Source organism: Gymnodraco acuticeps, unplaced genomic scaffold, assembly GCF_902827175.1.
Source record: "Gymnodraco acuticeps unplaced genomic scaffold, fGymAcu1.1, whole genome shotgun sequence".
NCBI lineage: Eukaryota > Metazoa > Chordata > Actinopteri > Perciformes > Bathydraconidae > Gymnodraco > Gymnodraco acuticeps.
Window position 1 is genome coordinate 8,525,208 of NW_022990271.1, and position 24,107 is coordinate 8,549,314.

Genomic DNA, 24,107 nt, shown 5'->3' on the forward strand with positions numbered 1-24,107 from the left:
ATAACCCACCTCATCTTTCAAACGATGCTAACACGTTTTTGGATAGGACTCGTCTCTTGGCTATGTTATTATTTTTAATATTTGGCATTTTGTTCCAATGTTGGATGGGGATTGGTGGTACTGTGTAAAATGTCGCTGGGTACCATAAACTACACTATTTTCTAGCAACTGAACTTGACAAAATATGTTCTCATTAACATTAACCGCCACAACGGAGCTTTTATTGTGGAAGCAGTGACCGGAAATCATGTGTTTTTATTTCACCAAGCTTCACGCTGGTCCCGTTATGTGCCAGTGACCGTTAGTTTGTAACTGTGTGTGTGAGCCAGAAGTATCGTCCGGGGATGAGAAGAAAGAGAAAAGAGGACGACGTTCTTCAGAAGACTGTTATAATATCCACCTGCAGGATTTGGAAAATGATTTTGGTGCCGAAGTGCTGGATTTGTATCGTTTGTCTGACAGGTAAGGACAGAGCAGACGATGGTATCCACTCTGCGTAAAGTGTTGTAACAGGTTGTTTAATAACTTTGTGCTCCCCATTGTACACTTTATACGCGTTATTCTTCCTGAGCACACGACTAACCTCTCCCAAAACGATAGTGTTTACACAGGAAATATTATAAAGTGAAGTTATAGTCTGCTAAATTCACGGTATGTTAGTAACGTTAGTGCTGCAGCAGACTCAGTCATGTGTGAATGAATGATCCAAAGCTTTTGGGGGTTGTGGATCAAGAGGTCTAACAGTAGTAAATGACAGTTGACCACTCAATTGAATTAGTCGAACCAAAAAATACACTCAATAAATATTAGTAAAATAATGAAACATATAGTATATGCATTTAAAACACGTATTAATCGACATTTCAGTATTTTCGTATTAGTGAATTGATCAAATATATTATAGTTTTGGACACATTGTTGAGCAGTAGCACTACACTTTGTACTACAGTAGCCAGGTAAAACACCAGAGTAGCTGGGCTCATTGCTGTGATTTTTGTAATGCCAAACATGATACTACTAAGATGATCATTACTGTATCACCATTATGGTGATAGGCCTACAGTAATGATTATTTTAGTAGTATCATGTTAAATTAAACAAAAGTTGTTTTTTGAATCTGTTTATCTCAATTAAGAGCAAAATCAAGTGTTACAAAAAATCTATCTCTTGAGCATTCTCAGCAAAGCTCCACTGTCCTACAACAACAGTACTTCTTTGCCCTCCTCCTGCTTTCATTTTCTCCTCTGGAGGTGGCTTCCTCTGAAAACTAATAAAGCCTGGATCGCCCCACAGCCTGTGCTCCAAGGAGACAAATCTCCTGGCTTTTTTTCTTCCAGTTCTCAGAATTTCGAAATGTTCACCCTGAGGAATTTCAGTTTTAGTCAGCTTGATTTGTCTTGGCCAGAATTTCTTTTTTCCCCGCAAAACAATTTGAACTTCTCCAGCCAACATATTAGCTTTTGGCTTCATACGACTCACACAAGCCTATAACTGCATACTTACAGAACAACATTATTCTGGTAAGAAAAATAGGTCTATGTGTGAAGGTCACAAATCCTCAGAATGTAATTAACAGTAATGGCTACAGTTTTTCTTTAAATAAAAGCACAGCAACTAATGACCTATGACCTACACTACATGACTTACATCCTACACTACACAATAAATCACTCATTCAGTCTCTGAAATGTCAAAAGTAGTGAAAAAGACCTTCAAAATGCTTGTTTTGTCCGATCAAGAGAGCACAAGTCAATATATATAGTTTTTTTTAAATGTAAGACAACAGAAAATCTAATAATGTAGATGACTTTTTCTGTCAATCAACGTATCAATCACTTGACAAATCGTTTCAGCACAGCTACAGTGTGTAACTCTGGTTGGTTCTTTGCAGTCCTTTTATTATCTAAAGTGTCATTATGTCCATTTGAAAAACAGCGAAGAAAGAATAGTCAAATGTTTGAAACCATGTGAGGGTGTTTAGTTAAGTTCACTTAGAAAGAAAACAGAAGTCTTTCATTAGGAATCTGGATTAAGTGAAGCGGCCCCTCTCTCATCCCTCACCTCATCCCTGTTCACTGGTCCAGTTCATACACACCTCCCACTGCTCAGCCTGAAATACACACACACCCTCAGCAGCATGTGCAGATGTTTCTGGGTGTGAGTGTGCGGGTGTGTTTACCTCACATGGCCCCCGTCTCTACTGTGTTGCTGTTGAACTACCGGGCTCGAGTTCCTGGTCATCATGTGACCCAGAGTCAACTCAGCTCACAGTCAGACTTCACCAAGAAGAAGCAACCCAAACAGTTTCAAGAAGGCCGTGTTTTCTTACACTTATCTTTCCAAACTGCAGGCTGACTCATTTCATTACAGCTAAACAATACAATGTTCACTGAATCTCATTTTGGAAAAGCTGCTTTCCATTATGCAATGAAGGGAGCGTTTGACTTGTCAAGATTGGTTTAAAGTGATTACACAGGAACAGGTGTCTCCTTAAACCTCAACTCAGTATCTGAATCATAGTGTGTTGCTGTCTACTGTAATAGTCCTTAAATCCCCCTCATTACACATCCCCAGTTATTACGGAAACCTCTTTTGGCTTCCAGATCTGTGGTGTGTTTGTGTAAGTACTTGGATACTGATTTTTGTTTTTTAAAGAGATTCTAAGGCCAAGCTTCTTTCTTTACATTATGATCAGAGCGAGTGATATCGTCTGATAAGTGTATACTGATCTATAAATATCTGCGTCATGTCTGCATTCAGCTCTGATTAAGGATCCGCAGATAAACACTTTTAAAAGCTATATAAGCCAGTGTTACATACAAAGTAATGTTAAGTTATTTTGCTAAGGGAATGCAAACAGAATGCTTACAATACGCACGATAATATGTTAACACCACTACAGGAGAATCATCATGTTCTCTGCAGGTGGGTGGTACAAAATATGTGCAGAGTAAGTGTAACAAGCTAAGTTCTGCGATATCTGATATGGGCAAAAATACAAGATCTCACAGATCTGAATATGACTGAGAAGAAGTGGAGCGCTTGAAGCTCAAATTGAACATACATTAAATGATTATTAAGCCTGTTTTTTAACCCACCCTTCTTTCACACTTTACTGATCCCTCTTCATTATCTCCTCATCCTCCCACAGGTGTCCTCCCTCCCCTCTGCTCGGGGGTCAATGTGTTTGTGCGAGACGAGAAGAGGTATGCCGTGTTGTTCCAGTCGGTGGTTCTGCCATGTCAGTACAACAGCGTGTCCACCCAGACCCCAGTGGTGCAGTGGGTCTTCAAGTCGTACTGTCGGGACCGCACCAGGGACTCCTTCAACTACCCCGACAGCCTGGTGGAGGCCAGGGAGGAGGTGGGCTGACGAGTGGAGGCAGGGGGGTCGGCGGGGGGTACGAGACGGGGATCACCGCGGGCTACCTGGACTGTGCTGATAGCAGCCGGACGGTTCGTACTGTGGCCTCCATCTCTGGTTCCTCCATCACACTGTCGGAGTACTACAAGAACAGAGACATCTCCATCATCAGCAGTAAGATTTCTTCTAGCACTACCTCAGAAACGGTATCTCTGATGCCAATGAGGAAAATAATCTTGAGTCACACAGAAGCTTTGTAGCCAGACCAACACTGTAATTGTGATAGAGGCTGAATTTCAACTTTACATGGAGTTTTAGTTCATTGGATTTCATTTTGAAAGTTGTGCTGGGGAATTATTGAAGCTCAACACTGGGGACATGGCGGAAACAGACAGCCAAACATTTTCAGTTTTTGATTTATTTTCCTCACAATGTGCTTTACATAAGCAGAAACATGTAGTTAAAACACACAATATATAAAAAATCAAAGACATGACATAAGACATTAATGAATATAATAATAATATAAACCAAAGATGTTTAGTTTTTGAGTTGTCCATTTCACTTGGTGCAGAAAAGAAAAGCAGCCTCGTTTTTGCATTACTTTTGGTCTTATTTCTTCTGCTTCCAAGCCTAACACGTTTTATAAAACCGTGAGTCGAGCATTGGCCCGCTCTTCACACAGATTCCTAAATGTCAAACGTGTGCTAAGAGAGATTCTGCACACATGTAGAGCAGGGTGAGAGAAGAGAGGCTTTCCCGAACACTTTAAGAGCTTTCACAACAATAATGTTATATAACACAGAAACAATGAGTACATTCCCACAAGCAACAGTTTAGTTTTTACAATTCTTCAGTTTGGCACCAGAAGAAAAGAGTGCGTTGTTAGATGTTGGAAAAGGCAAGGATGGTTTTAAAAAGAACTCTCAAGGCTTGCAAAGAATCTCAGTATCTCAATAATAATCCTAAAAATGATCAACGAGAGCTTTACCTTTTTGAAAGTCTCAGAAATCACAATGTTCTGAATATGATCTGTTTACTATTGGGTACGCCCTGCAGTCATGAATAATTGTGAATGCCAGGACAGATGGCATTTATGACATGTTACATGCTCAATGTAAAAGAGTCAGACTATTGGCTCAAAAATGTGCTCATGCTAATAGAGGCAACGGTTTAACAAAATACGTCTCCTGTTTGTACCAGTTTACAGTTGATCCTCTGTAAGACTTTACAAGGATTCTCCTCCTCACTACTTCTACATTCCTTTATTGTCTTAAGGGATCATCTAAGGGACACTACTGTGCATGTACATGTATGTGTGTGTGTGTGTGTGTGTGTGTGTGTGTGTGTGTGTGTGTGTGTGGTGTGTGTGTGTGTGTGTGTGTGTGTGTGTGTGTGTGTGTGTGTGAGGTAGCCTTGTTTGCAGGCCTCAGATTTATAGAGCTCTAACTCTAGCTGAAGAATCAACCTTCTCTTCAGCAGCCAGGAACACAGACAAAAGAGATGGTTTGCACGCTGTCCTCTCATTCATCCTGACCTCTCACTCCGTCCCTCTTATGTACTTCAATGTCCCGCTTTTATTTTCACTCCATAGATCTCTCCACATCCCACCATCCACACATTCATGTCTCTAGGAGTAAGGCTTTTCTTTCACTTTGTCCTTTCTGTTTTTCTGTCCCCTTCCACCTCCTGCCCTGAAACAGGTCAGCGCAGCAATGTTGTAAATAGACCAAAAAGTGAAAGCTCTAACTATGTTCCCTTTAGAGACGCCCAGTCATCCAGCTCATGTAATCCTATTTGGGATCACAGGGAGGCTGGAGTCTATCCCAGCATGCACCAGGCTGTTAATAACATGGCTAACAGAGACCAACCCCAACATTGGCTTTAATGGTCCCTTTGAAATAAAAAAAATGGAAGTCCAGCTGACTTGCATGTTTTTGGATTGAGTGATTATTCAATTCACTATAAGAGTGTACGCTGAATGAGTGGAGGTGTTATTGTGTTACACGAGAGACAGGTGTCAGCCTCTCTCTCCTCTCCCTTCCTTGGCTAACAGGAAAAGGAAGTTAATTATACAACCCTGTTTCCCGTCGGCTCTATTTACATGTCTGACCCCCTCACAATGGAGTCAGCAGCCCTATATTGTGTTGGATTATTTGCTGGATCATGGAGGAAACTGTTTTTGAATTGAATTTGAGGCTTTTAACACAGAATATCATTTCTTTAGAATATTTGCTAACATATAGAAAGAAAAAACATGAAGGATGACTTGTGAAATGTAGTTTCTTGCATTCACTTGAGCTTCTACAAATGTACAGATCCCCATGAAAAAAACATATTTTATCTGTTTTTAACATTAAACATTTCACATGAAACATAATAGGCATAATACAGAGATTGATTAAGCTTTCAAATCTGAATCTTGTATTTTATGTTTTAATATAAATAATGATAGCCTATACCTTTTAGTGAACCAACATTCAGTGTTCAACTTTTGATTTAAGTTACTTAAACCCTGACTCTGTTATAACTTAAATACAGAATTCATCTACGTAAAATCTAGAGTTTAAGATGAAAAATCGTTTTGTGTGGCAGGCATGAAAATTAGATCAAACTTAAACCATCCTCAAAGAAATATTTGTGCCAAGTTGTTGATTAATTATGTGTTGGAGGATTTTGTTTTACATCTCCCTTTTTCTCTTGCAGAGGCCGACCTGCGCATAGGGGAGGTCAAGTGGGGAGACAGTGGAGTTTACATCTGTAAAGTGGTGATATCTGATGATTTAGAGGGACAGAACGAAGCCTCCGTGGAGCTGCTGATTCTTGGTAAGCTGCCACTATTTTCATTACATGGTTATTGTGAAGAGTTTTTGTTTGTGTTTGTAAAAAGCCTAAGAGCTCGGTCACATTACTTCTCTGTGAATATTTCCTTTCATTGTCTTCCATTAAAGCTCACCAAAGCTTTGATTTGGTGTAAACTCTGACAGATTGAATGTAACATATTGTCTCAGTATTCTTGTGGTGCCCCATCAGCTTGTTTTGTACAATATTAGACAACACTATTAAAATGAAGGACTTCATGCTGCAGTATCACTGACCAATCCTCTTTATGTATTTAATCGTAGAATTTACTGTACATTACATCTTTCTACCAACTGCTGCGAAATAAGAAGCCCTTTATGTACTGCCCTATTCATCACAGCCAGCACAATGCAGGCTCATGAATGAGCTGATTTACAACAAGCATGGACACTTCTTGGGCAATCATGCCTAGTGTGTAACCATAGTTACTGCTTTCACTCATACTGTATGTTGTGTGTGCATGTTCCTGTGTGTGTGTGTGTGTGTGTGGTGTGTGTGTGTGTGTGTGTGTGTGTGTGTGTGTGTGTGTGTGTGTGTGTGTGTGTGTGTGTGTGTGTGTGTGTGGCCTAGCATTACTATACTTGTGGGCACCTAAATCTGTTTACACAGTCACGTGTGGGGACTCGCCTCCCTTATGGGGACAAATTGGAGATCCCCATGAGGGGGATCATTAATTTTAGGATGAAGACTTGGTTAGGTTTAGGGTTAGGGTAAGGGTTAGGGTTAGGCATGTGTTGGTTAAGGTTAAGGTTAGGATAAGTCTCCAGGAAATGCATGTAAGTCAATGTAATGTCCCCTGAAGTGATGTATACATGGTATGTGTGTTCTATCCCATGTTTTTAAAGTATCTACAGTGTGTTTTATCTGGAAAGTGATGTAACTGCGTTAATGGTACCATAGCAACATCTGAGAGTCTATGTGGCTGTTGTTGCTTTATTTCACCCGGAGGCTGAACTTTTGTTTGGCTGGCAGCACTCAGAGACCTATGTGTATGCACAAGACACACACACACACACACACACACACACACGCACGCACACACACACACACACACACACACACACACACACACACACACACACACACACACACACACACACACACACACACACACACAAAGCTTGATGGACAGTGAGCTTTTACAGTTTGCATCGACTTAAGTGCGTTCTGTTAAATGTTGGGTATGGCCTTGATAATATGTTACAGAAAATGCTACAGGCGCACAAAGATGACATCATCTTCATCCTCTGCAGTCCTTTACGGCCCCTACACACGGCGGCGTGCGTTGCCGCTTCAACGCTTCTGCCCATTCACTTTGAATGGGGTGACGTCACGATTCGCCGAACTGCATTGTGGGAGCAAAGCGTAGCTTCTCTCGCGGTGCTCGCTGCAAAAGTAGAGCAATGTTCTACTTTTGCCGCCTCGACGGAGGCGTCAGCCAATCAAATCCCGCATATGCAAATCTGACAGCACAAGCGCTAGCCAATCAAACCGCTTGTATGTTGGGAGAGCCAGACCGCAGTTATTTCCCATATGTCAAAAAATGGAGGAGGAAATTATCGTGGCGAGGGAATCACCCGGTACTATATGACCAGTCCCTCTTTACATACAGGGATACAAACCGGAGGAACCAGGCATGGAGGGAGGTGGCAGAGACAGTGGGTGAAACTGGTAGGTTTTCGCCTGTTTGGGGAGTTTATATCCAGTGTACTTAGTTTGAATGGACAGCTAGCAAGCATAGACAGTATATTTAGCCAGCATGGATGTAGCATGAATGCATTGCTTTGTATGTCCGGGGCGGGACATTCATGTGATTGGTTGTTAGTTGCGTTGTTCGTAAAAAATCCCCAAGCTTCAGACACGCCCACCGCCAAGCGGTAACGCACGCCGCCGTGTGTAGGGGCCGTAACGGCCCGTCCACACAGCGGCGTGCGTTGAAGCTTCCAACGCTTCTGCCCATTCACTTTGAATGGGGTGACGTCACTTTTAGCCGAACTGCATTTTGGGAAGCGACGTGGAGCGTTGCTGGCGTAGCTGTCAAAAGTTGAACATTGCTCAACTTTTGACGCCTCGACGGAGGCGTCAGCCAATGAAATCCCGTTTATTCAAATCTGCCAGTACAATCGCTAGCCAATCAAACCGCGTGTATGCTGGGAGAGACTACGCAGGTCATTTCCTCATATTCAAAAAAATTGAGGGAAAATTCATTATAGCGGTAGTGAATCACCCGGTGCTGAATGATCAGTCTCTGTTCATCTACCGGGATACAAACCGGAGGAGCGAGGCATGGAGGGAGGAGGCAGAGACAGTGGGTGAAACTGGTAGGTTTTCGCCTGTTTGGGGATTTTATATCCAGTTTACTTCGTTTTAACATTGCTATTGCTTTGTATGTCGGGGGCGGGAGATTCATGTGATTGGTTGTTGGTCGTGTTGCTCGCAAACAATCCCCAAGCTTCAGATACGCCCACCTCCAAGCGTCAACGCACGCTGCTGTGTGGACGCTCCGTAACTATCCCAAGAGACCCTAAATCTACCACAATCTCAAATTGTTGTTTTTCCTTGTCTTGGTGTGGCTAATATGGCATGGAAGGCACTTGTTGTGTTCCCATAGCAACAGTTGAGGCCGGCGCGACTGGCATTGGGGGGGTCTTTTGTCTTTTTAGAAAAAGGCTTCACAGCAAAGAAGAGAGGGAAGATTTAATGACGTGGAGGAGGGACGGCAGTGATTCAAAAGATAGAGGGTGACTCCATGTGAGACACTCGACTGATGGACTGAGGACTCTGATAAAGAAAAGGAAGGATTCTGCCTCCCTCCGTCCTCCGTTTTGACTCCCATTGTGGCTTACAAAGCTCAGAAGCTAATGCTAATCAAACAAAACTTTGATTGGACAATCAAATATTAATCAGGCAGGTTATTTACAATGTCCAAAGTGTTTAGTTTTCAGTATACGTGCTCTCTGTAGAGCTCATTTCCATGGAGAAAACGATTTGAAAGTAAATCTTGGTAAATCACCAGCCTGCAGGCAAAGTCATGTGATTGGGACCTCCACCAGTAAGCTGCCTTCAAGACAGCAGACAAAACAACAGATACATTCAAAACTAGAGGAGGCTTAAAGTATTTAGTGCACATGGTAGCACTTAGTTGTTTGAATTCATGTCATGATTCAGCTGCTCTGGATAATCTTAAGAGGTTTCTTTCTGTTTTCAAATCCAGCAAAGAACATGTTTAGCCTTCCAGAAAGATACTAAGTGAGGTATGTGTCAGGTCACAATGGCTCAGCCTGCTCTCTGTTTCTCCAGTCCTTCTTTCTCGCGCTCGGCACTCCTCTCCTCTCTGCGCCAATCAGCAAATTAACAGTAAAACACCAGTATCTGCTCACAACACACTCAACCTCTTTTTCCCTTTCTCAAAGCACTGCTCACATGGACAGACGCACACAAACAAAGCGCACTCATGCACATTTTTGTACCAGCTTGTGACACGCTGCCCCTTATCTGTTAATGTTTCATTCAGACATGTGCTGACCTTGTGTGGGGTCTCTTAAAGCTTTGTTAAAATAAAAAGAATATTAAGGGGAAACACAAAATACCAGGAACAACAGCAGCTGGTGAGGGCAGTCGTGTTTCTCTTTTCTTTATGTAAAACACATTCATGTATAGAAGTCAATCAATTTTGAGTCCCACAAACACCAGTCTTTTAAAAGAATAAATCCACTGTACAACAATTAAGATTGAAAGCCAATTCATCAGCCATAACACATATTGCAATATACACTACAAGATATCTAGAAATGTTCTTTTCTTAATTTTTAGTTCTGTTAGTCATTGGTATATGGCATAGTACATGTTATTGTTTATGTGTTTAAATACTGGAGGCAGACCCAAATACATAAATCCAGTAAAAAATTAATTAATAAAAACGTAGGATATAATCAAAAGATTCTTTATGAACTTGCTCCCAGTGTTTTTTGTTCTGCTGCCTTTGTTTCCTTCCAGTGTCTCAAACTGGAAGCAGAAATACCTCTGTTTGGTTGCTGTCGAAAGAACTGAGGTATAACGTTGAAAACGAAAATGTGTGAGGCGAGGCGAGTCATGTAGAGACGTAACTTCTGGTGGATAGTTGGCTCATTGCAACTTTTCTCAATTTATAAGTGGATTTGATTTGTCAAATTAAAGAGAGCTTAAAATTATGAGAAATAATAGGCTTACTGTGCCCCAGGTCACATCTAGTAGCCTCTACACTCTTCACTGGTCAGAAAGACAGAAATAATGTCAGCAACAAAGTGTTAGTCTGTTTGCTGGATCTTTAGGTGAGGAATTTCCCCACCTAACTTTTGCAGCTCTGCATAAAGCATACTCACAGCTCCTGCCTATGTGTTGTCTTTATGAGAATGATCAATGTTCCAGTCTGTCTTCTCAGCAGAGGCCTAACCTTACACAATGTGTTATCAGAATTCAGATGATCAATCTGCTCATCAGTTGCTCTGATCTGGAGACTTTCTGGAACAAGACCAGAATGTCCTCTTGTGCATGCTGCTGTTGACCTGCAAACTGTCATCTTTCTCTCTATTTTCCTCTCTATTTGTGTCTTGCTTTTCTCATCATGCATGCTGCAACAACTTTCTATGAATCAATCATTTATATCCACCCCATCTCTTCTTCTCTCCTGTTGTCACCTCTGCTCTGTCCCTATCCAGGTTTCTCAGCTGTGCCTGAAGATCTCCTGCCAGAATTTGATTTGAAGATTATGCCAGGTAGGGGCATAATGTATTCTTCCCCTTACCTGGTTTCTAGCAATCATACTAACCCTACTTACTGCTCTAACCAGGGATGTAGGAGCCATTTGGATTGTGGCGGTCTTTGGGATGGGGTTTTTCCACACTGTATTCGAAACTTAAAGCTCACCTATTATGCTATATTTGAACAATATATTATAGGGCCATATCTATACAAAACATGTCTCTGAAGTGTTTTGCTCAAAATACCAAACAGATCACCCATTCTAGCCATGCCTCATACCCCTCTATTTCAGCCCTGTTACTAAAGTGCTGATCAGAGGTCAAGTTAACCGAATATTTTCCGTCGGACGGATTTTTTTTAACAATGAAGGAAACATCTGAAAGCAGTCCGTCATTTTGACAGATTAGAACAAACTCGGAACGGCAACAAAGTTTCCCCGCAGCGAGGCTCCGGTGTTATGCCGTGTTATGCATGCCCTCCAAAAAGGAGATGATACCGTTTCCAAACCTAACTTTGCCGTACAAATCATTGAAATGTCTGTGAGTTTTTGCTTTACGCTGTGCGCGATACCGCGAGGTAGAGTGGGCATGCATAACACGGCGCACCCCTGATCTAGCGCAACCTCTGGTGCTGATACTGGGTCTATAGTGTGGTCCGCGGACCACTGGTGGTCCGTGAGCGCCCCCTAGTGGTCCGTGAGTATATTGGTAAAATTTCACATTTGAAATAAATAATTAATTTCAGTTTTCCGCACTCTCGCGGGAATATCTCCGCAATGGAGCAGGGTTAAGTTTAACTTTCGATTGCATGATATAGCCCAGCGCAACATCTTCATCACACATGTTGCCACTTGTTTGTACCATTTTCAGGTCTTCTAGAAAAACGATGTGTTTTTTTATATTTGTGGAGTTAGGTGGTCCGCGAGTGTTTTTTTTATTGGTTAAGTGGTCCTTGGTATGAAAAAGTTTGAGAAACACTGCTCTATAGCTTTAAATGTCGCTGAGCTGCTGTGGCCACGCCCCCTATGGAGTGCCATGCAAGCAGTGAGCTCTCCTCTGTGAAGAGAAGACTGTCTACCAGCAGAAACTCAGCTAAACACTGCCGTGATTAAACGCCAAGTATGTTCCAAACCACATCAAGGATTATTTCTGAAACAGTATGGAGCTCGAACGCTTTCTCTCTTGCAGGTTTACCATAAGAACAGTACCTTTTTATATCCGGATTTTTTACACAAATTGTCTCAAGTACAGCGTTAGCTCTGAGTGTTAGCGATGCTTGCTAATGTAAACAAAGACCATATTACTTCCAAAACACGTTGCGCATATTTTTGTCTGATAGGGGACGATAGGTTGAGTGGAACGTTGCCAGGAGTTCAACGTAAAGCCAACCCACATTTTAGTAATGTCGTCATGACCGCAGCAAATCTGGATCAGCTCCGTTGTACCCCCGTTTTTAGAGATGTGGGTAAGGAGGAAAAGAGAGAGGGTTGTATTTTCTGACACTTTGTGAGTTTCTTCACACACCGGACACACACGTTAAAAAGACATCAAAAAGTGCATTTTGCATAATAGGTGACCTTTAAAGAAGACTGGGCTCTGATGTCATGCACATGACACTTGATCTGATAAAGAGAAGCAAACACATTTTCCACCATGTTTAATGTTCCTATGCTAACGCTTTGATACTGTCTAACCTATTCCCTTCTTGCATCACTAAACAATACAACATGTGTGTGTGAATCAGCTATAATGAGGCTTTGACAGAGTTGAGTTTGGAGTCATTTTTGACCCAACAGTCAAATCCACACCGTCAGATAATGTCTGTCCGTCGCTCCCACCACGATGAGCTGTGCTGCAAAACAGCTATTATGGTCATTATAGTTATTTATGGGTGTGGTTGGCATGTCATCCCACATCATTTGGACACTACCCACTTAAACAGTGATCAAGAAGGAAGGAGGTTTGTTTATGTCCCATCACAAATTCCTATAATACACATTTTATTATCACAGAGTTTGTGGGGAGTTGCTAAATGAATGGATGAATTGTGTGGAAGTAACTCCCAAAATGACCTGACATGAGTCACTAAGCCAGAATGGTTACTCCAAGCTTATCTCTGCTCTGAGTGTTGCATTAGTATGTGGTGTTGTCCTCATCCAATCCCACAGTGCTCAGAAAGGTCTAATTTGTAGTGTGTGTGTGTGTGTGTGTGTGTGTGTGTGTGTGTGTGTGTGTGTGTGTGTGTGTGTGTGTGTGTGTGTGTGTGTGGGGGTCATAGTTGTTGCAAATGATATCACATAACAATCATCCAAAGCTGTATAAACTGTCCTTTTCCTTCCTCTGGCAACATCTGGTTTCCTGTGTGTGTGTGTGTGTGTGTGTGTGTGTGTGTGTGTGTGTGTGTGTGTGTGTGTGTGTGTGTGTGTGTGTGTGTGTGTGTGTGTGTGTGTGTGTGTGTGTGTGTGTGTGTGTGTGTGTGTGTGTGTGTGTGTGTGTGTGTGTGTTTTTAGAGACATTGTCGTCCTTGGTTTTGCATTGTTAAAGATTTCCTTATCTGCCCTCTACTTCCCTTTCCTCTGCTTTGTCCCTGTAGACAGACACATGTAGGTTATCTGTTGTACTTGCTGTGTAACTCACTCCAGCACTTGACTTCTCAAACACTTTGTTAAAATGTGTTAACTCATATCCTGGTTATGATTACATTTGTTCAGATATTATTATATAAGAGTAAGAGAAGAATTACAAACTATCTATCTGTCTCTCCCTTGTGTATTGTCCCATTCCAACATCCTATATATCACAGTAAAGGAACCAGTTATACCATTTAATTGGGCCTTCAAATGCCTTACATGCATTCAGGAAGAAATATGTTTAAACAGTTTTTTGTGGATACAATCTTGGTTAAGAACTTGGTTACCCTCTCTGGTTATCACAGAAATGTAGTACACTGGTAACACTAGCTACCAGAGGGTGAGGGATTGTAAAAAGGTTTATTTAGAATATATAATATTGCTGTTGACATTCAACACATTCATTTACATTTTCCCTTTGAATGACTTTCAATTAAGTAACATTGAAACATAGAAAACAATACTCCCAAAAATATTCACCATTTACAGCTCTTGAGGATCACTATTGCATATTACAAAACAATACATATATATGTTTTAGTTTTGCTCCAGAGGAAGCTGTTTAAATTCTCAAAAATAAACTCAAGGAAAGTCACTGCTGATTAGCTTCTGTTAGCATAACACAGATCAATATCTGATCAAACTGTCTGTGGTGGAGTTGCATTGTGTTGCATCCTGTTTTTAAATGTCTTGTATCTTAATATTCTGTGTTGTGTGTCCTTGCAGAGTGGGTGTTTGTGTCAGCGGTGGCGCTGGGCAGTCTCCTCTTCCTGCTGTTGGTCGGGGTTTGTTGGTGTCAGTGTTGTCCTCACTCCTGCTGCTGCTACGTCAGCTGCTGGTGCTGCCCCGACACGTGCTGCTGCCCAAGACACCGTCAGTATAAACACACACACACACACACACACTCATATGCTGGTGCAAAAGTGAATTGCAATACAAATATTGGAAAGATGTTTTTATGTGAACGCCATTGTTTGTTTTTGTAGTATATGAGGCAGGTAAGGGTATAAAGACGGGCACCTCCACCCCTCAGATGCCTGCCTACCCTCCATACTTTGTCACTGGTGTCCCGACGATGGTCCCAATCGCACCCCCTTCTCTGGTGGACAAGATGTCCTCTGTCCCCCCTTCGGATGGCAGCGTTCTTACAACAAGTGAGGGCTTTCTCTTCATGAGCGAGTGAATCTGTGTTTTTACTATTATTACAATGCCTTATTACTGTTGTCTTTATGGATTTGCTTGGTTTAGATCAATTCACAAGATAAACTTCATATAAAATGGATGCGTTTGTATACAAGTGTTATGAGGAATGTTCCCTCCTGTTCTTATTTTATTGTGAGAATGTTGTAACTTGTGTGTGTTCTTATATGACTGCATATTAACGATTGTACTCTCTAATTATTGCCAGAAACAATTGTAGTAGAATACAAATGTTGAAATAGATAACAAGCACAAGTACTACAGTTACCCTTAATCCACAACAAACACATGCAAAGACAGTTTCTCCATGCTGATGGTGTGTATCTGTAGTTCCGATGCACGCTGTCGGGTTTCCCTACCGCGGGCCTTCACCTCAGGATCAGGAATCTCTCAGGGTGCTTCAGTATGTAGAGAAACAACTGGCTCACTTCCACCCTGCCAGGTCCATCAGCCCCCAGTGTAAGCTCCATAAAGCCGTCTCTGGATTTTCTCTCTGACCATGTGGACTGCATCTTCTTTAGCATGGCGAGGCACTCAATAGAAAATGCATGCTACACTATCTCTACTGTCAGTATTGTGTTTTTTTTAAAGCTTGCTTTGGCATGCCGCTCTGCACAAGCATTTGCTTATTCAATTTCCTGTAGTTCAGATATGTATATTTGCTTGCTTGCATGCCTACTCACCTGAAGAATGTTTAAACAACCCTTTCCAACAGGTAGTGTAATCGCTTGCAGATCTCAAATCTGTCTTCCTTCTATTGCAATATCTTGTGATTGCCTTGCTTCCTTTAAAAAGTAATTTTATGTTTAATACTATTACATATAATCCATTTAAATATGTTTACTTTGACCTGATCAGCCTGTGGCCTGTCTGAGCTGAGCTCCCTCCACGAGGGAGACAGCGGCTTCCGCCAAACATACCGGAACGTCCAGAAGAAAGCTCTCCCCGCCATCCCGGACCACGACCCTCAGCCTGAGCCCCAGCGCTACCGTGACAACCGCAGCCCAGAGCCGCAGCGTTACCGTGACAACCCCTCTTCACCCCAACGACATCGTGATGACCCCGACGCAGAGCCCCGGCGCTGCCAGGAAGAGTCTCTCCCCCCGCGGCGGTACAGCGACGACCCCCCCCCCTCACAGTCACGCAGGCCCGGCCGACATCAACGACAACAGGATCATAGCGAGGGAGACCACCACAACAGGTACAGATATGTGTAGACACATGTCTGTGAGCATTTAAAGTAAACTAACTTTACTTTAGAAGCAAGGCTTATTTGTTTTAACAAGATACTGCTTTGTTTGCTATTTGTGTCAGAGCAGAATGATGGTGACCTAGACAGGAGAGAAAGATGTTAGACTTGTAGAGTCAGTTTTTACTTTGATGGTGATTATTTTAAATTAAGTGTTTGTCCTGCCAAAAATACACAATCAGTGACTCCGTTATTTGAATACATGGCATTCTCCGGGGGAAACTGAGCTGGGAAAATCAAGCTAATTTGATCCTTTAACGGATTACAGAAAATGTGTTCCTGTATACAGAACATGGTGTTTAAGCCTTGAGGGTTACTGTTTAAAGCCAACTGTAACCTATTTACGTAAGCAGTGTAAAAACAGATTATTTATATATTTATATACACAATATTTAAAAGCTTTATCTTTTTTTCCCATGTCACCTCTCTCACCCTGTCGGCCTCTTGTTGTTTTTTGCAGGTGGAACCCACGTTCAGAGCATCTACACAGAAAGTCATACCGTACTGCGGGACGGACCGGCTCTCTGGATGAGCTGGAGGAGTTTGCTGCAGGTTACAAGCACAAAGAAGGAAGGGGGGAACAGAAAAGGGAAGACAGCCGAAGAGACTATGAGATGGAGCTTCAGGAGTTCAGTCGATATCCTTCCTATCGTAACGGTCCACCGCAGCATTATCACAATGAAGAAAATGAGTTTGGAGACAACAGTGATCCTGAAGTGAACCACAGACGAAACATAAGCCCACTCCAGTCGCCCAAGGAGAGGAGGGACACCTGGGACAGCGAGCGTCCTGCCCCACCTCCTCCCGGAGTCAATCCTCCATCGACCTCTTCTCAAGAGAAGGACTACGATAGCACGTTCCTGAACAGCCTGCTGGACCGTAAGGCTCAGCTGCGAGGGGTCAGCCAGGGGAAGGGTGGGGCCCGGGGGGAGGAGGATTCAGACACACCCTCCAAAGGTAGCTCGAAAAAGAGCAGCGGGGACTCCAGTCGACACTGCAGCCGCTCGCCCAGTAACAGGCCTGAGGCAGATTCACTGTCTCCTTGCTCAGACACAGAGAGAAGCAGGACTGAGAGGCCGTCCCCGCGCCCCCCGCCGTTGAACCCTCGCCCCTCTCAGTCTCCGGCTAACTCGCTGCCGGGCCACAGAGAGGAGCCCAGAGACAAGACCCGGAAAACGGTGTGTTACATAAAGCCTTCTATTATGAGTGTGAGGGGGGGTAGGCTAGCATCTTTTCTGGTTATTGGAAACTATTATTTCTAGGTGTGTTATTGATGAAAATGTTAACACTAGGCTAACAGAAAAGTGTGTAACACTCAATGTTGTATTTCCAAAACCTGCTTTCTGTTCGGAGGAAAGAGGGGTTACATTTAGTACCTGTACAATACAGCCAGGTGGCAAAAGGTCACAGCATGGGGGATAGAACTCTCTGATGGTTTAAGAACAATATAAAGAAGACATTATATATGTCAGACATGTAAAGTAAGTGTTGTTGTTGTTGTTGTTGTACCTTTGACAGGTCAGGTTCAGATGCTACCACAGTGAAAACTAGGTAGAATACTCTGTTCTGTATCCCACTACTTTCAATAACAATCATAACTGGTTGTCTCCATGCTGACAAACCTGGGTCAAAATGATGTTCAACGTCAAATACACTGTGTACAAAAGATATAAGGGCTTTAAGGGGCCACAACTAAATATTTCCACAATTACAAAAACAGTTGAATTGAAGTTTGTCCCAGGTTCACCATAATAATGCTGTTTGGCTAATGTTTACTTTTTTTACGCTGAAATCTAATCGGAGAGGGGTGTAGGTAGTACGGCTTTGGGTGAGCTACCAGCGGAGGCCAATCCTCCTGCGACCAAAACTTTTTGCATCACAGTTTGGTGAGAGAGTACCTCAAAGGTCATCAGTTTGCTGATTGGCAGCGCCAATCAGCAAACTGATGACCTTTGTTGCATGTAAAACACATGAGAATGCCTCCCAGCCGCAACAAATAAATACATTTGGTGGCTCGCCGCATATCACCGCTCCCCGATAGACATTTTGCAATTACTCATTCCATTGAAAATGTCATGTTCATATTTAGTTGTGAACTCTCTGCTCTTGTGTTAATCTCTGTCTCTGTCCTCAGCAGGGCACTCTCCTCAGCCGGGACTCCCTCATCGTCTGATGGACTGAGAGCCACACAAGCTGAATGCTCAGCACAGACTCTACGGGAGCCGCGTGTCAGCTGATGGGAGACAGAAATGATTTGGATTGCATAAAAAATGCAAATGACAGTGAGGGAAAGCTGGATCAGCACTGGTAAATGAACGAATGGACAACAGACACACTTTTACCATGGAGACGGTCACTGGGGTTTCTGCCTGTGACGTCGCTGAATGATGAAGTCATCACCGTTCAGTTTGTGTCACCGGCTGCCTCATATCCATCTCAGCTGAGCTAACATTGTACACATGCAGGCCGGGGGTGTGACCTGGACTGTCCGTCCCTGAAGGACGCTGTTGGTCTCCTGCCGTCCCTTTAGAGAAGACTTGCTTTACGCTCCTGCACAATGACTGCATTCATTTCCACTTGATGAGCTATCGCCTTTAAATAAGCCCAGTTGTAGAAAAAGGGTTTATGACAACAGCATTATTGTAAAGGACATACTGCAGCTTCAGCTGAGTGACAACACACACTGTCATTCACTAACATGTCCAGGAACTACAACATCTAACTCAATGTATTGTAATGTTATGTTAACTAAAAGTGGAAGTTGTAACTAATACCAAAGGCTTATATCCTGTGTATCTACAGAGTGGCTCCGGAGACTAATGTAAAAACCTCAAAGAAGCGTTTGAGTTTGTTCTATTAATGCTAAAGACCTGATGGGAGTTGCAAAGCAACAAACAGCAGACAGACACAGTTAGCATCTACCTGGTGAACACAGTGGATAACTTATCAGCTAAAGAGCCAGGTATTTCTCAGAGTTAAAAGAGAGTGAATATTGAACTTAAATTGATGAGCTGGACACAAATACTAGACCAAATATCTTATCATGTTGCTCTGTGTCTGCTGGATGTGTACATAGCAAATCAACACTAAAGAATTTGCCATAACTACTTCATAATTGGATGATATGCCAACGTACAGCTTCATTTATGGCCCCCATGTGGCCAAGATATTAATAATGTTTCCTTTATTTAACTAATTATTCACAGGGTTTCCCTCAGATTCTTAGAAACTCTTATAATGCATTTAATTCATTCTGCAACACAAGGCTTTAATTGGTGGTAAAATGCCCAACATTGCAATTTGAAATGTAAAAATACTTTATTTTTAAAATAATTTACTGAACGCCTTTTACGTTAACCTCTAGGTATTGTAGACTAGGCGCTTTGTGTTTAATGCAGGAAATGTTTTAAACTCTACACACTGGTAATCAAGGCAGTGTTATCCAACATGCAGAGTTGTTGTTAAGTTGCTTTGACATTTAATAACAAGTGGCATTCAAAAAAGTCTTTAATCTATTTTGCCATAAACTGTAGGAATCATGAATGCAAATTAGATGGTTTAATGTCACAATGTAACATTTACCAGCTAAACATCCATAACATTTTTATTTCTGTACATTTGAAAAAAGTTTTCAAAGCTACAGAAACAGGTCTGAAGAGGCCAAACAACGGGAGTGCCAGTCGTGACAGTCTTAAGTTCATGACATGAAGCACAGAGATCACTAAAAAGTACTAAATGAATCCGGTTAACCAGTACTAAACCTGCTGACTGAACCAGTTCTACCCAGCAGTTGCCTGCAGGTTATTAAGTTAAATCATTACTCATGAGGCACCTTGTATTAAAACTGGCTGAGTTGCACAAAGTAGCTATTTTTCCAAGGAACTAAAACCTGATTAAATGTTTTGTTTAAACCTTAAAGGCATTGCAGTCCCACCTGCCTTTTAAAATATGTTTGTACTACAGCAAATTGGACATACTTATGTGTGCTGTGATATGGTCATTGTAATTTGAAATTAATAATGTTTGTTTAAACTTTCCAGTGCGACATAACATGAAGTGCCACGGCTTGATAAGTGTAATTCAGCCTTTTCTCATCAACAGACACACTCACAAGCATGCATGTACAAAACACACAGTAGCACACTGATTTTTACTTATGTTGTTCCAACATTACACCAAACAGTATTTCTTTATTTCTGCCTCTGTGTCTAAAACAGGTTTTTACATTTTCTTCCATCGTGTTTTCTACTGTCTGGTACTGACGTGCGTGTGTTTGTGCGTGTCTGTGTGTGTGTGTTTGTGCGTGTGTGTGATGACTCTTTACTTTTCTGTAAAGGAGACAATGTGTAATTGAGTATGACTCATGTCTTTGTTCATTGTTGAAATCGCAGACGGCCTGTCTTTTTCACAATGGTTTTGTCTTCCACATAAACAATATGTTGTGAAACTTTTGTGTATTAAGTCATTTTTTATTGGCATAACAAAAACTTAAAAACAATTGTTTATCTCGGTAAATAGGTTGAGCAGAAATAATGGATCTGTTCAACTGCTTAAGTTCAAGATATGATGGTTTATTGAAGTACAACCATTTATTGTACTTCTTTAGTATTTCTAATAATAGTTGCTTTGTAGTTATTATGAACTAACATAAATAATACATTACTTCAAATGTAAATTCCTAACAATATATAGCATAAAATCTGCCTTATTTTAATCAACAAAAAACAGAAATCAACTTTTCTCGAACTATACGAATGTAATGGGGTTTTAAATTAAGGTTTTATAAAGAAACATTTGAAATTCAAATGAACTAAATTGGTGACAACATTCTTTTACTGGACATCTTCATTTGCTAATAATACTAATCGACTTCTACCTGATATTAACTGAAGAGCAGGACTACTTTTAATTTAGTGCTTTTACTTAGTTGTAGAAAATGTTTCTTCTACCACTCCATGGATGATTAGATAATAAAACACTGCACAAAATGATATTTCCATGACACGCACAGAAACAGACTTTTGGTTTTGTGTTTGTCCTGTGAGAGAGAGACTTGGGTTTGATGATGTATGTTTGTGATGGGAGAGATTGGTTAAGACGCGACCACTCACAGCTGGAGAGTATGTCAGGAATGTTGTTGAGAAACTTCCTCCTTTACAGAGACATTAGCAGGAAAATGACATCACCATTCACCGTGCAGTAGCAGGATTGTTTTTATATGTGCTCCGCTTGCTGGTTTAAGTTAGACCGGAATGTTGCATACCAACCAGAATTTAGCAAAACCTTTCAAATAAAACATGATGGCATTTGGTTGGCTGCTTTTAATAAATAACACCTACAGTATGATGTTACTTATGTATAGGGTTGCCAACTTCCAGAAATGGAGAAACGGGACACATGCAAGATTTTCGGGTTTCTGGCGGATTTAGTTACTTTTTTTTGTTACTTTATTTCGGTTTTAGGGTTAGGGTTATGTTATTTAATTATTTTGGGGGAGCCAGCCCCCTAGGGTTCGAGGGGTCAAACCCCCCAAAACCCTTTACACGGGAGTCTTGGACAAACAAAGTCCCGTACGGGACACGCCCCTTTTGGCTCAAATACGGGGCGTCCCGGCTAATACGGGACGGTTGGCAACCCTACTTATGTACGCTCATTAAGTCATAAACATATGCATATAGAAAAATGCTCAGGATTTGAAAACAATTTAAATAGAGTGGAAACGTACTCTGATGTTTTAATGTGATATAAGTGGCAATACCAAACCATAGAAATATGCAGACACAACAAGTACAAGAGTAATAGAGAACCGCAGTGACGCGTCCTAAAACCCGGAAGTAAACTTCTTCCGGTTCCTTCGTCAAAAACGCAATGCTATTTCTCCATAGGATTTTGGAAAATAGCTCGAAATAAGGTCTGTGGTTGACACACATTTAAGAGAGGGATCACGTTTTGTTCAGCCGGATAATCTCCACATGTCAACCTTACTTTTATAATTTTTGAATCATAAATCTAGTCGCCAGAAGAAAAATGCTAACGTTATGCTATAAACGAACTACAAGCTAGTACAGCAGCAGGGTCGCACGACTTCAACGTCACGCCAACTTAAGATCGTTTCAACTGACTTGCACTGAAACTGCACTTTGAACACTTTAAATATATTATTAACATTTTAAACTGTATACCCCGGTTATCTAGGCCCTTTTTGTTTTGTTTAATGTATTCCACGTTTATCTAGGCCCGTTTTGTTTTATGTATACATGTCACACTGTGGGAAACGATATTTCTGGATGTATAACACATGTAGAATTTTTGACAATAAAGCTGACTTTGACTTCCGCGTGCTTGCATATTTTAGCAAAGCTTTTCATTTTAGCCACACTGAATTTAACTAGAAGTCATGGCTGTCAATGACCAGTCTGATATCGTTTTACAAAGATGACAAGAAGTGTAGATAGAGGAGAGAACCACTACAAGTCAGGACACGTACAACAGTGCAGCCTAGATGAAGGTGTGCTTACCGGTGTTGTCAGGGCTAGCATGAGGGACAAGGTTTATAGTGTCGGTGAGTAGTGATAGCAAGAGTACCGTTAACCTAGAGTTAATTTATTCACATTAGTGACATTAATTCCCATCAACAAATCCATTTTATGTGTCACATTAAATCTTTATTACAAATATTACACACCAGAAAACACAGAAATATCCATGAAATAAACATACAGTATAGGCTATAAACAATTAAAGGGATAATTGGGAAGGCATTACAAATGTAAATATATTTTAAATAATAAAACAATCCCACCACCACAGGTATCTACAGGAGAAGAGGGAATTCTCTCCACAAAATGTGAATGCCCACGTGGAGAATGGAAATGCAGTCATGCGGCTCATTAGCCATCTTTGCCATCCACAATTTCAGCTGCACTGACACCCCCTGTCAGTGGAAGAAGCCAAAGCCAGCTAAACGTACGCATTCAGTGGAGGAGCTATTTCCTCCAACCAATAACTCATTCAACCCGCTGACAAGAGAGCCCACCTCCGAAGATCGTGACTGGCTGAGGGACAGACTCTGGGGCAGGTTCTCAGGAATTTCTTGGCTTCTCTCCACCGAGCCAGAAGAGGAACACAACAGCTTGGAAATACTTACTGTTCCTGAAATTATCAAATCTGTTGGGCATCAGGGACCTGAGGCAATTGTGGCAAGCATGGCATTGTCTGAGGAGCAACAGAGGGCAATGCAGGTGGCTACACTGGTCAGCGAACCAACCCAAACTGGCATTTGTTCAGGAAAAGAAGGTTGACTGCCAGCAACTTTGGAGCTGTCCTGAGGTCAAAACGTGTGACTGCTTCCCTTATTGCCAGGGTGCTCGGGCAACAACAGGCCCTTGATGGTGTTTTGTCTGTACAGTGGGGGACTATGAATGAATGTGAAGGCATCAGGGCATTCACCACTGCAACCCAGATGCAGGTCCATGAGTCAGGTTTGTGGCTCTCCCAAGGAGTGTTGGGGGCATCTCCAGATGGTCTGGTAGGGTCTTCCGCTGTGCTGGAGGTAAAGTGTCCCTACGGAGCTAGGGAAATGACAATTAGTGAAGCATTGCAAATCAAGGGCTTCTGTGTCAGTAAGGAAGGAGTAACATTCAGCCTGCGTGAGGAGCATCCTTACTGGCACCAAGTGCAAGGTCATCTTCACCTCACTGCAAGAAAGAAGAAGAAATTAAGAAATTGTGAATCGTTTTTAATTTACATTTACTCGCCTTTGCAATGTTGTGGTTGTTAGAGTGTTAGGCTTCCTGTCAGCTCGTCTGTTGGGAAGATATAAAATATTAGTTTCATGGAAGTCACACCGTCACATATAAGAGCATTAAGACATACAGTACATAGGCTAAAACAAAACATCTAAAGATATAACCTTGCACTTTGATAAGTCTCGTGAACATTTTCACTATTTTGACATTTTTATTTATCAAAATTGAACTAAAGAAATAAAGGTAGATTAATCCATATTGAAAATAGGTGTCAGCTGCTACACTAATTATAATAGTTATATTTCTTAATTAAGAT

General features: G+C 41.7%; 1 protein-coding gene across 1 annotated transcript; it reads left to right on the forward strand.

Moving 5' to 3' along the window:
• Positions 1 to 312: 312 nt before the first annotated feature.
• Positions 313 to 20,490, forward strand: LOC117549417 (immunoglobulin-like domain-containing receptor 2). The gene is given in 11 exon segments (XM_034221310.1): positions 313 to 462; positions 3,152 to 3,343; positions 3,346 to 3,537; positions 6,070 to 6,189; positions 10,923 to 10,979; positions 14,321 to 14,467; positions 14,581 to 14,748; positions 15,125 to 15,253; positions 15,653 to 15,995; positions 16,504 to 17,221; positions 18,181 to 20,490. Coding segments are annotated over 11 exon segments (2,220 nt in total). The 5' UTR covers positions 313 to 344; the 3' UTR covers positions 18,217 to 20,490.
• Positions 20,491 to 24,107: the final 3,617 nt, after the last annotated feature.